Source organism: Balearica regulorum, chromosome 3, assembly GCF_011004875.1.
Source record: "Balearica regulorum gibbericeps isolate bBalReg1 chromosome 3, bBalReg1.pri, whole genome shotgun sequence".
In the NCBI taxonomy this organism is placed as follows: Eukaryota; Metazoa; Chordata; class Aves; order Gruiformes; family Gruidae; genus Balearica; species Balearica regulorum.
The window spans coordinates 113,414,641-113,429,524 of NC_046186.1; the positions used below are offsets into that span (position 1 = coordinate 113,414,641).

Here is a 14,884-nt window from a genome sequence, read left to right on the forward strand (position 1 = left end):
ATTTTTGGGAGAGACAGGTGGAGCAGACTCTATTGGCCTTAAATTGGTTGTGAGTACTGAGTAGGTGCAGGTGGTTTTTTTTAATCAGTGTTGGAGCTGCTGATAGTTTGTTTTTTTTTACAAAGAAGGCAAGGCAAATGACCCTGGGCATTTGAGAATATTAAAATTAGAGTTAAATAAGCCAAACAGATCAGAAAGGAAATGCAGCTGTTAGCTGCAAATTATGTCTAGCTGTTAAAAAAGTCTAGGTGTTAAAATGTAACGCTCTTCCTGCTGATTTTTTGTATTGTCTGGTGTGTGAAGATTAGATTGCAGGATACTACATGTCCAGAAACTTATTCTAGGGGCACGCCATGCAAGCAAAGAGTGGTGGCTAGTTAATGCATTAGTGTAAAATTAACACATAAATTTATCTGTATTGCTAGTCTACTTCCATATGTGTCTGTATTCTAAAGGCAGAGTTGCTTTGGTTGTTTTAAAAACAAAACACAAAAGCTCTGATTTAGCTTATATTATGGATATCTGTCTGTATGAATTTTACAGAAGTTTCGTCAGCTCACTCCCTCTTTTCAACATGACACTGTGGGAATAATAGTGTCTGACCAATATATGTATGTGTGTATGTGCTTCGCTTGAAAATCAGATGAGTTGGTGTATAATTTCTGTGAGAGCATTATCTTAGAGGTAATTCTGGAAATATACTTCACCTTTCTGATTGCAGAACGATGCAATGATAGGACTTTGTTTTATCTGGGGAAGGCTGATAAAATATTAGAAAGACGTGTCTTACTGATGCATTTATCCAACAACATTGTATCTTGTATTTGTATGGCTTTTGTTCATTCTCTGAACCAAATTTCTGCAAGTAGTGGGAAAAATAATAGAACTGTTCTCCCCGTTGTTCAGGAACAATGGTACAGAATGCAAACAAGTTATAGAATGTGCTAATTTGATTGATCCTATGGCATGCATTCATTTTCCTTTTAACTACTAGTTGATACTGTCTTATGTTGCAATACTTTTTAAAATGCTGCTCATGTACTATCTCTTCTAAGCCAAAGTCACATTTTTGGTTGTTTAAAAAAACCCAAACAAACAACAAAACCCCTGAATTTGGAGGTAGCAATCTGACTTGACTGATCCCTAAAATAAATTCCTGTGCTTCATTTTAAAAGCAGGATCATGCAAAGGTGAGAATGATGAGAAGACTGGTGAGCTCTGTGTAATGGATCTTTCTTTCTGCTGTGACTTATTTAGCAATACTTTATAACGCACATTCCAAGACTGCACTTTTTCTGACGGAGGGATAATTAAGAAGAAGAGTATGTCAAAGAACATTTAGCTCAGTTACAAATAAACGATTTAATCAGAGTACACCACATTCCCACCCTGCAATGTCATAAACTTGTGCAGTGAAGATGGGAAGATTCGTGCTTCCATTGCTGGGAATATTCAGACAGTTAAGTATGTAGCTGGTGTCACGTGCATAAGAATACTGAAATTAGGAAATGAGCTACACCTGTAGTTTAAATAATTGGTTGTAGAACAAAAAAATGTTCTGAAGATGGACTGAGTGAAGTAAGTTGACAACAAATGGTTGAGCATCTTGCCTATGACCATAAGTTGTACATATATTTGTTTCTTTTGTGCCTCCTTAAAGTATTTGGATTAAAAATAAGCAATCTCTTGATGTGTCCATGTTTATTGATAAGCCCAGGTTCCTTGAGTAACTTACACCTGATGAGGATGGCTTTAACTTGAGCATTAGATTTTTAAGCAGCTCAATATTTGGCAAAGAGCAGATACACAGTGGCCAATTACTTGTGCTTCTGGAAAGCTTTCAATCTGCTTTTAAAAACATCATCTTGGCAATAAAAAGGGAGAAAAATGTCATCTTTCCCAGATATAAGCACATGTTGTGAATGATTCACTTCAGTCCCACACCTGATAGTAGATAATGTAACCATCCTGACATCAAATCTAAAGGTACGCAACATTTATTTCCTGTACAATTTTACTCTCACTCATCTCTCTTTCTTATATATGGACTTCATAATTTTACTTGGGACAATAAAGTTTCTGACGTCTTTTCTGACACAGAGCCTAACAAATATGGTTGTGGCAGTTTTCGACCCTATTACTTTGTCTCATTTACTTTTGCTTTTCTTCCTTTTCTTTGCCTTTAATTTTGGGCCTAGACAAAATAGCTACTGCTCTTTTTTGTTTTTTTAAATAAAAGTGTTTCTGGATAATAATTGTCTATATGCTGAGCCCTCCTGCATATTTTACAGATGGGAGCTGCTTTAATTTCACATCTGTTGCTATGGAGCTGTGTAGATTTGCTTACTTGGCCTGCCAGCACTGGGAGCTGTTAAAGACCGCTCCATGGCTACCAGGGTACAGGGATGTGCAACGCAGGGAGGTGAACATGTACATCTCACCCTCCAGGAGCGAGGATGCCACGTCCAGGTTCAAGCTCGTGCTCTCCTCAAAGCTTGTGTCCTAGAGTTGAGCATGGAGGGGCATCACCCTGTGAAGGTTTGGTGCGTTGTAGCAGTCGGTGCTGTGAGGTCTGGAAAGCGACCAGCGCTGTGAGGGCTAATTGTTGGCGGTGGGGTGGAAGCGGCTGTTGGAGGGTCCGTTACTTGCATAACGCAACCCTTCCTGCATGCTTCAGAATGCCTGGGTCCCATGCAGCAGTTTTGAACATTCCCTCCCAGTTGGGTCAATGGACCCAGTGCAGCCGGTAGATCCCATTGGAGCTCCTCTGCCTGGCATCAATCCCTCGGTATTTGGGCTCAGAAGAGGTGAAATTTGAACCTACAGGTCTCCTTAGACGACCTTCAGGAGCTGTGGGCTGCGGATGGCGACTGGTTCTCTTTGTCTGGACCAGTGACTGGTCCCATTGCTCACAGGAACAATGACGTCAGCTCTGTAGTCTGGGGAGAAGGTAATGATTGTATAACCTTATCCTGGGCCTCAAAGCTTGAGTCTAAGCTAGTCCTATATGACATTCATGACAGACAAAAGCTGGGTGGTTTTTTTCTGCGCATGGGTGATGAAGTATGCATATTTTTTTACCTTGCAATATTTATTTCTTACCAGAATGGTAAGAAATATTGTTTCTTGTTGATAAGAATATATATAACCTTATTTCTTATTTAAAAAGCTGTGATTGGCCTCGGCCCTAGGATAATAATGTAAGGTACTTTGATGTCAGGCTTTTCTAATACTGAACAAGTAATTGGTGTCTTTGTCACTGGTCAGAAGCTGTTATTTCTGCATGTTTTGAGAAGGACTGTAGGTAACTTGTCCTTCCATTTGTAGGTAAAATCGTTGTGCTGCAAGTAATGGTCCAAGAATCATCTCCAGCCGGTTCTAGAAAGGCAAAGCATCACAGCAGGGTTTAGGTGGGAAGGGACTACTGGAGGTCTTTAGTCCTGTCATCTGCTCAGAGCGGGGCTAACCCCAACGCTGGGTCAGGTTGCTCAGGGCTTTGTCCAGTCGGGTTTTGAGCATCCTGAGAGATGGAGAACCCATAGTCTCATCCTTTCACATGCTGGCTCTGCTCTGGCCAGCACAGCCTGGTCCGTGGTCGGCCCTCATCACCACAGGGGTGCAGTGCTGCATCACGGTAGGGAGAACCCTCTGTTCCCAGGGTGCAGAAACTCTGGAGAGATACTTCAAAGGCACTAGCTCTGACAAAATCCAAGTGATCGTGGCTGTAACCGGATTCTTGGGGGGGGGGGGGGCGGGGGGAAGGGGGATGGAGAGAAATTTAACATGTGCTTCCTTGTCATTCATACGTATGCATCTGAACATCTGCACTAAGTAAAGTCTCTTTGCAAGTTCAGTTCTTCTTTTGCATTTTGTGTGTAAGGATGTACTGTGTGTTGAGAAGCAGCAATTAGTTTGGAACCATCCAGTCGCCAATTAGCAGAGTCTTACTCTCATACCACCAGTAACAAACATTTCACCAGTAACAGGAAATCTGCAAGCTGCATGCATTTGTCTCTTCCCATTGTGCGTTTGCTTGGTGGCTTCATAGTGCTGTTTGTGAGGATAAGTACAGAAGGAGCTGTTAATCTGGGCGCATAACCCATGAAAGATCTGGCAGATAGTTTTGTGAGGTGAATGGGGGCATAGCTGCTGTTCATTTTTCCGACAGTCAGATGTAAAGACCTGCCTTTATTCTGCAACATTTCCATTGCCTTCAGACAGCTTTGACGGTGTAATTTTGGATATTCCATTTGGGAAGAAGTTCAAGATCGCAAAAGACATACAGCTTCTTCCAGATATTCTCCAGGAAATGGAGCGGTACATGTGGCCTTTGACATGCTTGGAGTTTGGTGTAAATGTCATGATGGTTTGTGATCCTAAGTGTTCAGTCAGCTTCAGGTTTGCTTTATTCCAAACACTCTCCTGCTCTACAGTCTGACCCTGTGCAGGCTGTGAAAGTCTGAGTCTTTTACTTGTCCCTTAAAGGCTGTTGTGGCTTGTCTTGCAAGCTGTGGAAGTACTGACAGCAGTGCAAGCTGACAAGGAATGAGCTTGTCGTGTGAGCCATACTCACAAATATTCTTTATAAGGCATGATGGTGACAGAAAGGAGAAAGAGGAGAGGATGACCGAGACAAACTTAAAGCATAGCCAGGCAAATAAAGCAATAATTTGGAAGAATCAGACCAGAAGGATCTCAGACCAGAAAATGGTGGTATGCATTTTCCTTTCCATTAGTGTATACTGGCATAGCCAGCTAGCGACCTGGTCTGCTTTTAGATGCCTCCCTTCATCTCTCACTCTGTCATTTTGTGGCAGAATTGAGCCAAGCTAATTGTGGGCTGCTTCTAACGGACAGTTCAAAGTGGAGGTGAGGAAGGGACCATTACCACCAGTAAGACTGTTCAATCCACTTGCTGTGAACAGAGCCAGGATAGTCTTTTTTTCCCTGTCTTTCAAGGCCAAGTGTAATGTTTCCTCATGTATTAAGAAAAATGGATTGCAAACAATGGTTAATTTTCCTCCATTTCCTGAGTTTGAAAGCCATTAAGGATCAGTGGAACACAGAAAGGACAGAACTTTTAGAGTTTTCACAGGGAAAGGTCAGCTTCAGAATTGCCTTTACCAACCAGAGGAGCTGCCCTGGGAAGCTGTTCCTTTGTAGACTGGTGGGAGGCTCATGCAACCCAAAAATGAGGTTTGAAGGTGACACTGCCCTCGATCTTTGGAAGAATACCAAGAAGAGAAAAATTGAGTCCATCTTCCCTGCTAACCCCATGGAAAGACCTCCTGAGGTCAAAAATGTTTGGGGGTCAGGGTAGGGCCCAGTTCTCCCATTTAGGAAGAGTTACAAAGATAGGGAACTTAAATTCCATTTGGAGACGTAGCTTATTGAGTTGAGCTGTGACCCTTAATGTGCTTAGACGTTTTATCAAATGCAACTGGTACCTGAAGTGTCAGCAGTGTTGAGTTCTGAATAAATGAATAAATACCAGGCAGGCTGAACACCTAACCTTTATTTTTCCTGCAATTGCCAGAGTACTTCGTGTTGGAGGCACTGTTGTATTGCTGCTGTAGCCGGGATCTCCATAAGCGCATGGATGGCATTACTCAGTGTGCTGAAAATGACTCCTAATGCCATTTCTGATAGCGCAAGTGAAACCGACGCTGCAAAAGCCCTAAATGTTGATGGGAAATCTTCCTCCTTGGTGAACGGTGTTGAAGAATCCTTTCTCAGCAGCAGGCAGACACATTTTGTGTCTCTGGTGCCAGATGGCATCTATGGAGTCAGTCTTGGAAAGACAGATGCTTTCATACACGAATACAGGAAGATCTCTTCTGCTGGGAATTGGTAGCTTTCTAGCACTGCGCCTAAGCGAACTGGAATCCTGATACACTTGAAAAGCAGCACGGCAGTGATCTGGTGGGACCCTGCTGATACAAACCCTGTGCCATTTGTTAGCTCACCTCACTTTCTTTGGATGTTCTAAGGTGTTGCTTTCCTCTTTGGTTTTTCAGCAGAGGTGGAAGATGCCTACTAGTGTTTCAGATGTTTTTACTGTAAAATATTGTAATGAGACAAAAGTCCTCAAATCCTTATTTAGGCAAAGCCTCTCAGTATTGGGAGGAGTTTCTCTGGGACAGAAGGACTTCATTTACAAAACCGCAAACCCAAATGTGGTAATATTAAACGTACATGGATTTTCACCTTCAGCAATGTTTTTAGGAAGCACATCTTGTCTGAAGAAGTCTCCAGCTCTTTTTGGGGGCTGGATGTATGCTTTGCCATGTGCCTTGCTGTATTACTTTAAAGCTTGTTTCTGATGAGTTTGAAATGTTGCTATTGAGATCGCTTGGAGTGGAAAATAAACTATTTTCTGTGTCGATTCTTTGCAGCGTTTGCATGTGTCTAATGGGTATGCTTTAGCTTTTTAGGGTGAAGAGACTTATTTCTATCAAAAATAATGCTTTTCCTCACTTGGTAATGTTACTCCAAGGGCACAATGTGAAAGATGAAAAAACTTGTCAAGTGGATGAATAATTAGAAGTGACTTTACCTGCAAAGTAGCGCATGGAAAAATTCTCCTGAAAAGAGAGAGGTCTTAGCAGTTCTTTTAGTCTATGCAAAAGGTATTTGGGGGAGGGGAATAGTCTAATTCGAGGCTTTTCCATGGCTGCTGAGCTGACAGGGAAGTATTTTTATAGACAATTACTGCAGATTTCTTTCTGGTGCTATTTTGGACAAGCATTTGCAACTTGGCAAGCTGGGATGGACTCGTGCATTGTGTTCCTCTGGTGTGATTAGTATAGAGATATGATTAGTAATGTGTCTGGGGTTTGGTTTGGGGTTTTCTTGCTTTCTTTTGTGTTTTTTTTTTTTCCTTGATGCTGGAAGAAACTTTACTCTTAAGGCTAATTGCATTTCAAGAGACTAAAACTTACTGTTGTTGAGAACTGTTTGTGGACCCCCCCCCCCCAACATTATACAACGCTGAGGTATCTTTTCAATACAGTTGTCATTCCTGTGGGAAGGGGCCTCTGGTGGCCTCCAGCTTCCCCGCTGGACCAGGCCTATTGCCAATGCTCGATGACATCAGCTGGGGCTTTGTCTAGCCAAGTCTTAAACCTCCGAGGATGGAGATCACTGCCTCTCTGGGTATGAGTCGCAGGGGACACCACCCTCCTGGGGGAGAAGCTTTCTTTATGTGTGAGCCTCCCAAGCTGCAGTCTGTGGCTGTTGTCCCTCCCTGCAGTGTCTGATGCTGCAGGAGTTTGGCTCTCTCATGTCCATAACTGCCTTTCAAGCAGTCACAGGCTCCTGGTAGATGCCCTCTCTGGCTCCTTTCCACCAGACTACCCGAGCCCAGCTCCCTCCCCTCGCAGGCACCATGCTCCAGGCCCCTAACCATTTTTGCAGCCTCTGCTGGCCCCTCTCCTGTTTTCCCACATCCCTCCTGAACTGGAGGATGTAACACTGGACATGAACCCCTGTGAGGGGTTAAAAATCACTCTTCTGGCTCCGCTAGCCATGTAGCTCCTAGTGTAGCCTGTTTGTCTGACCTGCGATGGGAACATGCTTCTGGCTAATGGTCATCCTGTTGTCTGCTGTAACCCCAAGCCCTTCTCAGCAGGGCTGCCACCCAGCTGAGAATCTCACAGCCTGGCTGAATGCACAGGGCTGTGCCACCCCAGGCGCAGAGGTCTGCGCATCTCCTCCTTGAACACTACGAGGTGCTACTTCTCAAGTTGACTGAGGGCCTCTGGGCAGATTTTCTGCCATTCATTATGGTAGCTCCCCCCCCCGCCCGCCCTGCCATCCCAGTTTAGTGTCACCCATGGCTATTTGTGCTCTTCACCCAAGGTGGAACCAAGTTAAACCTTCTTGGTGTTATATTAGATGTATAAACCATCTGGAGAAAGTATTTCTGCCTTGCTCTGTGTATGACAAGCCAGTCACATAAACAGGTATGAGCTGACTCCAACAAGACCTAAGTGTTTGCTGAGAAACACTGTTCTGTGCTCAGTGGTGAAGCCAAGCACAGAAATGGAGGGAAGGTTGGCCCCAAAGCTGTGCTTAGTGCTGATGCTGGTTTCTCCTGCCATTTCTTCCTGGCATCTTGATTGTTCGCAGATCCATTAATTGATCTGTTGGGTTTTAGTCTAGTTTATATGATTGTGTTTCTTAGCCTAATTTGGCACTGACTTTTTCTGCTATCGTTTAATTGATGGTTATCTTAAAACACCTCCCCCCACCCCTCCCATCTTCCCGGGCTCAACTTCACTCCCGGCTTCAAACCTCCACCCCCCTCAGCGGCACAGGGGGACGGGGAATGGGGGTCACGGTCAGGTCATCACATGGTGTTTCTGCCGCTTCTTCATCCTCAGGGGGAGGACTCCTCTCATCGTTCCCCTGCTCCAGCGTGGGGTCCCTCTCATGGGAGACAGTCCTTCACGACCTTCTCCAACGTGAGTCTCTCCCACGGGGTGCAGACCTTCAGGAGCAAACTGCTCCAGCGTGGGTCCCCCACGGGGTCACAAGTCCTGTCAGCAAACCTGCTCTGGCGTGGGCTCCTCTCTCCACGGATCCACAGGTCCTGCCAGGAGCTTGCTCCAGCGCGGGCTTCCCACGGGGTCACAGCCTCCTTCAGGTGCCTCCACCTGCTCCGGCGTGGGGTCCTCCATGGGCTGCAGGTGGAATCGCCACACCCCCTCATCCTCCCTCCATGGGCTGCAGGGGGACAGCCTGCTTCACCATGGTCTTCACCACGGGCTGCAGGGGAATCTTGCTCCGGCGCCTGGAGCACCTCCTCCCCCTCCTTCTGCACTGACCTTGGTGTCTGCAGATGTTCTTACATCTTCTCACTCCTCTCTCTGGCTGCAAAAGCTCTCTCTAACTGTTTTTCTCTTTCTTAAATATGTTATCACAGAGGTGCTGATTGGCTTGGCCTTGGCCAGCGGCGGGTCCGTCTTGGAGCCGGCTGGCATTGGCTCTGTCAGACACAGGGGAAGCTTCTAGCAGCTTCTCACAGAAGCCACCCCTGTAGCCCCCCAGCTACCAAAACCTTGCCACGCAAACCCAACACATTGCATTAAGGCAATACTTCTCTGTTCCACCACCCTTATCTCTCACCTCCCCTTCCTTCCTCTCCCATTACTTTGCCCTTCAACCAACCTTTCTCTCACATCTCCCTTCTCTTCCCAGCCCTATGCTCACAATACTCTGTATGTGACCCTTTCCCCCCACCATTCCCTTTTGTGGTCATCTTGTACCATCCACCCTTATTGCAGAATTGACTTCTCTGGTTGCTCTGCTCTGTCAGTAGTGTCAGCCTGTGCCCTCTCCAAGGCAGCCTGGGGAACCTTCCAGAGGCCTGGTCAACTCTTTCCTTGTGCCCAGCAGGTGTGAAACACTGCTCTGGCAAGGAATGTATGGGTGCCATGCATCAAGGGCAACACTGGCTTTTAGGTGATGGCAGAGGATTCTAGCTTTGGATGAGTTGTGACAGATGCATTGACATAGCACTGAAGTCTTTTAATTGTGGAAACTGTCTCTGTCAGTTTGAGTGCTGTCTGACAGATCAAACCGACCATGGCACTCTCATCTGTTAACGCTCATGTTTCTGTCATTAAGTACTGGAAAATGCAAAGCCGCTCCTCTTCTAGTATCTCCCCATCCCTCTGATGCCATGGGTGGCTTCTTGGCCCAAGCAGGAGAGGTTCTCTGAGGCTCTAACTCCAGCATGCTGCACTGCCTCATTGGGGATGCTTGGTGCAAGCACTGTCCAGGCTACGACACTCCTGGTTTAGGAACTTTCTCCATCTTGCAGGAGACACCATTTCCAAGCTGTGAAATTGCAGTTGACACAAATACTTTTGACAGAGGTGGGTATTTTACTACAGATACTGTAGCTTGACACATGCCTCATAACAAAAGGGCCATCCAGGAATGGACAGAATGGACAGGAGTAATTTAATCTTTCTCACAGTGCAGCTTGGGCACTCCGAATGGAAATCTTGATTATTTACAAATTACATGGGAACTTCATGTACAGAGAAGACACAAAGAAACACAAGTACACGCTGATTTAAAAGAAAAAGGTCTTTGGGGGCATTCTGGGAGGAGAGGGGCACCAAAGCCTTCCTTTAGGGTCAAATGTGGAAGGTGCTGAATTAAAACATCACAGATGATGCCCTGGGGAAGGGGGTATAATTCTGACTAGGATTCATTTGGCAACAGTGACTTTTCCTTAATTTCTTTCTGTACAGATCCTTGAAAAATAGAAATAGCCATAAATTCTTACAGCAACTTTCCTCACCCTTTTACCTTCCGGTGCAAAAATATTCCTCTGCATGGACTTGCCATGCTGAACTGAAGCATCTGATCTTGAGCCATTTCTGTCCTCTGAGAGCTGTCTCCTTTTCAAATCTCTCTGCTGGGCAGCATGGGAGAACAGCTTGCTGAACCAGTAAAAGACAACAGCCAGATTTTGAAGAATCAGACTTTTGTGCTTGGAATCCTGAGTTTGGTTTTCCCTTCACTTCTATTTCTTTGAGTAAGTCCTGCAAAATGCTTCAGCCATCACTGAAGGGTGTTGGTGGCAGGTGGGGAGTCATATAGATGAGTCTCTGGTGGACTTCAGCTGCATAATGTTGCCCCTGCTAACAAACGGGTAAGCTGTGCAAAGGCACCCAGCTGCTACTGTAAATCCCAGACTGCACCAAGCACGAAATACAGACCAGTCGTATCCATGTTCTACAGCATCAGGAAGAGTATAGATGAATGCGCGGAGGTGGTTTAGGTCATATGATAAGCTGGCTGCATTGCAGGAATATAGTGCAAAATATTCCTGTAAATGAAATAATCATGTTGTTATTTTGAAATGTAGCATAGCATGAATAACAAAATAAATGTTAGGCCTTACTAATCAAATAACTTGTACCCAGCTTTGTCGGTATAACAAAGGGTAGCACACAGGTGATAATTACTGACATTCATAAAGTTGTCATGTATTACCCAGTTACGCAAGGCTAAGCCCTGGCTCTGTGGTTGTGAACTGCATCCAGCAAACTTCTTGGTTGTGACTTTGAAGAATAAGAGAGTCTCCTCTGTGACATCAGAACGCCGCCCTTTGAACAGAGCAAGGTACCCAAAGCCTCCGTGATCAGATCTGACCCATGGGACGCAATAACATCATGCAAAGTGGCACTGTGATGCCGAATCCCCTCTGCAGGAGCAGAGCCTGCTGCACGCCTCAGAGCAGCCGGGGAAATTGTTTTGCATGTGCTGTGTGTAATCTGATCTGGAAGTTATTGAGCAGGTAATCTACATCCACAGGTGGTCCCCTACATACCTCTGTAGAGGAACTGCTCAGGCTAAATCACTCTCCAGCTCTTTGCTGTCACCCTTCTCCCAGCCTAGGTTTTCTGTTGGGTCACTTTTCCTTAAGTGTTTTTCATTAGGCCATGTTTTTCATTAAGAGCTAAATTAGCCATGCACAATGAGCCTTTCCTCAGGCCTGTGCTTTCCAAATGTACTACAAAAATACAGCTGTGCTGTGCGTTGCAGCTGCTCAAATCAAAATATTTCCTCTCGCCCAAGAGAAGGTGTTGTGCTTAGCCTCATGAGTTTGGACGGTTTGAACTCATCCTGGCTTTGTGTTCACAGATTTTTACCTTTATTGATGTCATCTACCTAGACTTGTGCAAGCATTTGACACTGTCCCACACAACATCCTTGTCTCTGAATTGGAGAGACATGGATTTGATGGATGGACCACTCAGTGGATAAGGAATTGACAGAAAGGTTGCACTCAAAGAGTTGTGATCAATGACTCGATGTCCAAGTGGAGACCAGTGACGAGTGGTGTTCCTCAGGAGTTGGTACTGGGACCAGCACTGTCCAACATCCTTGTCGGTGATATGGACAGTGGGATCGAGTGCACCCTCAGCAAGTTTGCTGACGACACCAAGCTGTGTGGTACAGTTGACATGCTGGAGGGAAGGGATGCTATCCAGAGCGATCTCGACAGGCTGGAGAGGTGGGCCCATGTCAACCGCATGAAGTTCAACAAGGCCAAATGCAAGGTCCTGGGTTGGGGCAATCCCAAGCACAACTACAGGCTGGGCGGAGAATGGATTGAAAGCAGCCCTGAGGAGAAGGACTTGGGGGTGTTGGTGGAGGAGAAGCTCAACATGACGCAGCAATGTGCGCGTGCAGCCCAGAAAGCCAACCATATTCTGGGCTGCATCAAAAGAGGCGTGACCAGCAGGTAGAGGGAGGTGATCCTGCCCCTCTACTCTGCTCTGGTGAGACCCCACCTGGAGTACTGCATCCAGCTCTGGGGTCCCTAGTACAAGAGAGACATGGAGCTGTTGGAGCAAGTCCAGAAAAGCGCAATGAAGCTGATCAGAGGGCTGGAACACCTCTCCTATGAGGACAGGCTGAGAGGACTGGAGTTGTTCAGTGTGGAGAAGAGAAGGCTCTGGGGAGACCTAAATGTGGCCTTCCAGTACCTAAAGGGGCCTAGAAGAAAGCTGGAGGGACTGTTTATCAGGGAGTGCAGTGATAGGACAAGGGGTAATGGCTTTAAGCTGAAGGAGGGTCGATTTAGATTAGAAATTAGGAAGAAATTCTTTACTATGAGAGTGGTGAGGCACTGGAACATGTTGCCCAGAGAAGTTGTGGATGCCCCATCACTGGAAGCGTTCAAGGTCAGGTTGGATGGGGCTTTGAGCAACATGATTTAGTGGAGGGTGTCCCTGCTATGGCAGGGGGGGTTGGAACTAGATGATCTTTAAGGTCTCCTCCAACCCAAACCATTCTATGATTCTATGATTGCTCCCCCTCTAAACAACCTCTACTTTATGACTAAGTTTTTTTTTTTTTTGAAGTATTCCTCTTTCCTACTTCACTGTTAAAAGAAATATTTAGTCCACCATCAAGGACTGCAAACTGGAGCAAGGGACCGTTCTGTTCTGGAGAGGAGAGAGATTGCTTCATATGTAAAGAGGAGTGAGTGGTTGTTATAGCCCCACGGTAGTTTCCTGCTGCTGCATGAGGCCTAGAGCATTTTTCACAGGTCTTTTGTTTGTAATTCTTGGTTATTCCACTTGTATGACTAAGCAGCTTGCTTCATGCAAGGCACAGTAACTGGAGATCAGAAGGAAAGGCATGCTCCACTCACGGGCAGCGTACGCTACCTACCCAAGGGAAACCTGGTGAAGCCTTCCTCTGTAATTAGCATGCTAGAATGACATGTTACCTGTCATCAGGAGCAGCAGACCTGCAACATACTGGGTGAGGCTCTCCTCCTGAAAGAAGCTGACTGCTGTTATGACACATCTGCAGAGAAGAACACCTGCAGCCATGCCCAGGAATCTGCCCGTGATCCTTCTCAAGTCTGTTTCCACCAAACCCAAGAAATTAAGAGCGGGTGTTACCACAGACAAGCCTTCCACTGCAGGAGGAAGTGGAGGGACACCCAGAAATAGCCATGAGTGCAGCTGGCCCGTGCCAGGCAGACACACAGTAGGAGTAATCCCAGACTGACAAGTGATTACCTGTAAGTAGAAAGTGATCCTGTAGCAAGGCTGCTACAGACTAGCGGTTTTGTAGTTGTGCTATAAACTTCCCACTATCATATGAACCATATAATCATACGGCTTCAGCCATCAGGATGTGGGTGCAGCATGGTTTTATGCAGACACACCGTGACACATTCTTTGATCTCTATTTCCTTCTAGAGTTTAAATTTAAAGTAACTTGGAAGGACAGAAATGCTCTAGTTTCTAAATCCCAGGGAGTTTCCATGCAGACAGGTTCTGCCACAATTGTTTAGCACATGTCTTCTGTTGTCAGCTTCTGACATGTCTCCTGCTGGACCTTTTCCAGTGACACTAGAATGCAGATTTTCAAGCTGGTGTCTGCACACCCCTGAGAGGTGAGGGGAGAGGTGATCTGCCTGTGAAAAGTGGCTAAGAGCAGGTTACATTCAACAAGCTGAAAAAAGCGTGGTGGTCACACTTTCCTGGACTGACTGTAACGGCCTGCAAGTAAAAATGAGGGTGAAAATTGCTGAAGGCTGGGCCCTGGTGGGATCCTGCCTCTTCAGCCCCCTCCTCTGCAAACTAGTGGCTTATTGCTGCGTTTTTCACGTGTGTTTTCGTGGTTTTGGCTAGGACAGAGTTAATTTTCACATGAAGCTGGGAAGGGACACAGCCAGCACAGCTGACTCAAACTAGCCAAAGGGATATTCCATACCATATGACATCATACCCAGTATACAAGGGTGGCTGGCTGGGGAGGAGGGCTTGCTGCTTGGGGACGGACTGGGCATCCGGTCGGGTGAGCAAATTGCTTTCTCACCCGCTTTGTATATTCTGTTATAAATACTGCTGTTAATTTTCTCTTCCCTTGCTGTCGTAGTAAGCTGTCCTTATCCCAACCCACGAGTTTTACGTTTTTCTTCTGATTCTGCTCCCCGTCCCACCGTGGCGCTTAGCTGCCGGTTGGGGCTAAACCACTACAACATGACAGGGAGAACACAAGCCATGGGCCTCACCAGGGAGGAGTGGGCTGTGCTGAACCCTTATGGAGCAGATGCCAATCTGCTGGTGGATCGTGTTCATCAGGTTGAAGGGGACATTGCGCAAGCGTACCAGCTGGGAAAAGTGGTACTTGGTAGCAATGCATCTCTGAGCGATGCCTGCTGGAGAGGAAGATGAGGCATTCTCATACCAGGTAACCAAAATCAGCACCAATCTCCCCTCCCAGTGCTGGGAATTATCTCCCTTTCCCACAGTTTGTCCTTGTCATCTGCCATCCTCTTCCCCATTGTTTTACCATCTGCTTGGCTCCTTCACTTCCTTTCTCCTCTGAGTAATCA

At 46.0% G+C, this 14,884-nt stretch overlaps 1 protein-coding gene across 1 annotated transcript; it reads right to left on the minus strand.

Annotated features, from left to right (window-relative positions):
- Positions 1 to 10,609: 10,609 nt before the first annotated feature.
- TMEM178A (transmembrane protein 178A) lies at positions 10,610 to 13,367 on the minus strand. The gene is given in 3 exon segments (XM_010308587.2): positions 10,610 to 10,823; positions 10,825 to 10,846; positions 13,262 to 13,367. Coding segments are annotated over 3 exon segments (342 nt in total).
- Between the last annotated feature and the right edge of the window lie 1,517 nt (positions 13,368 to 14,884).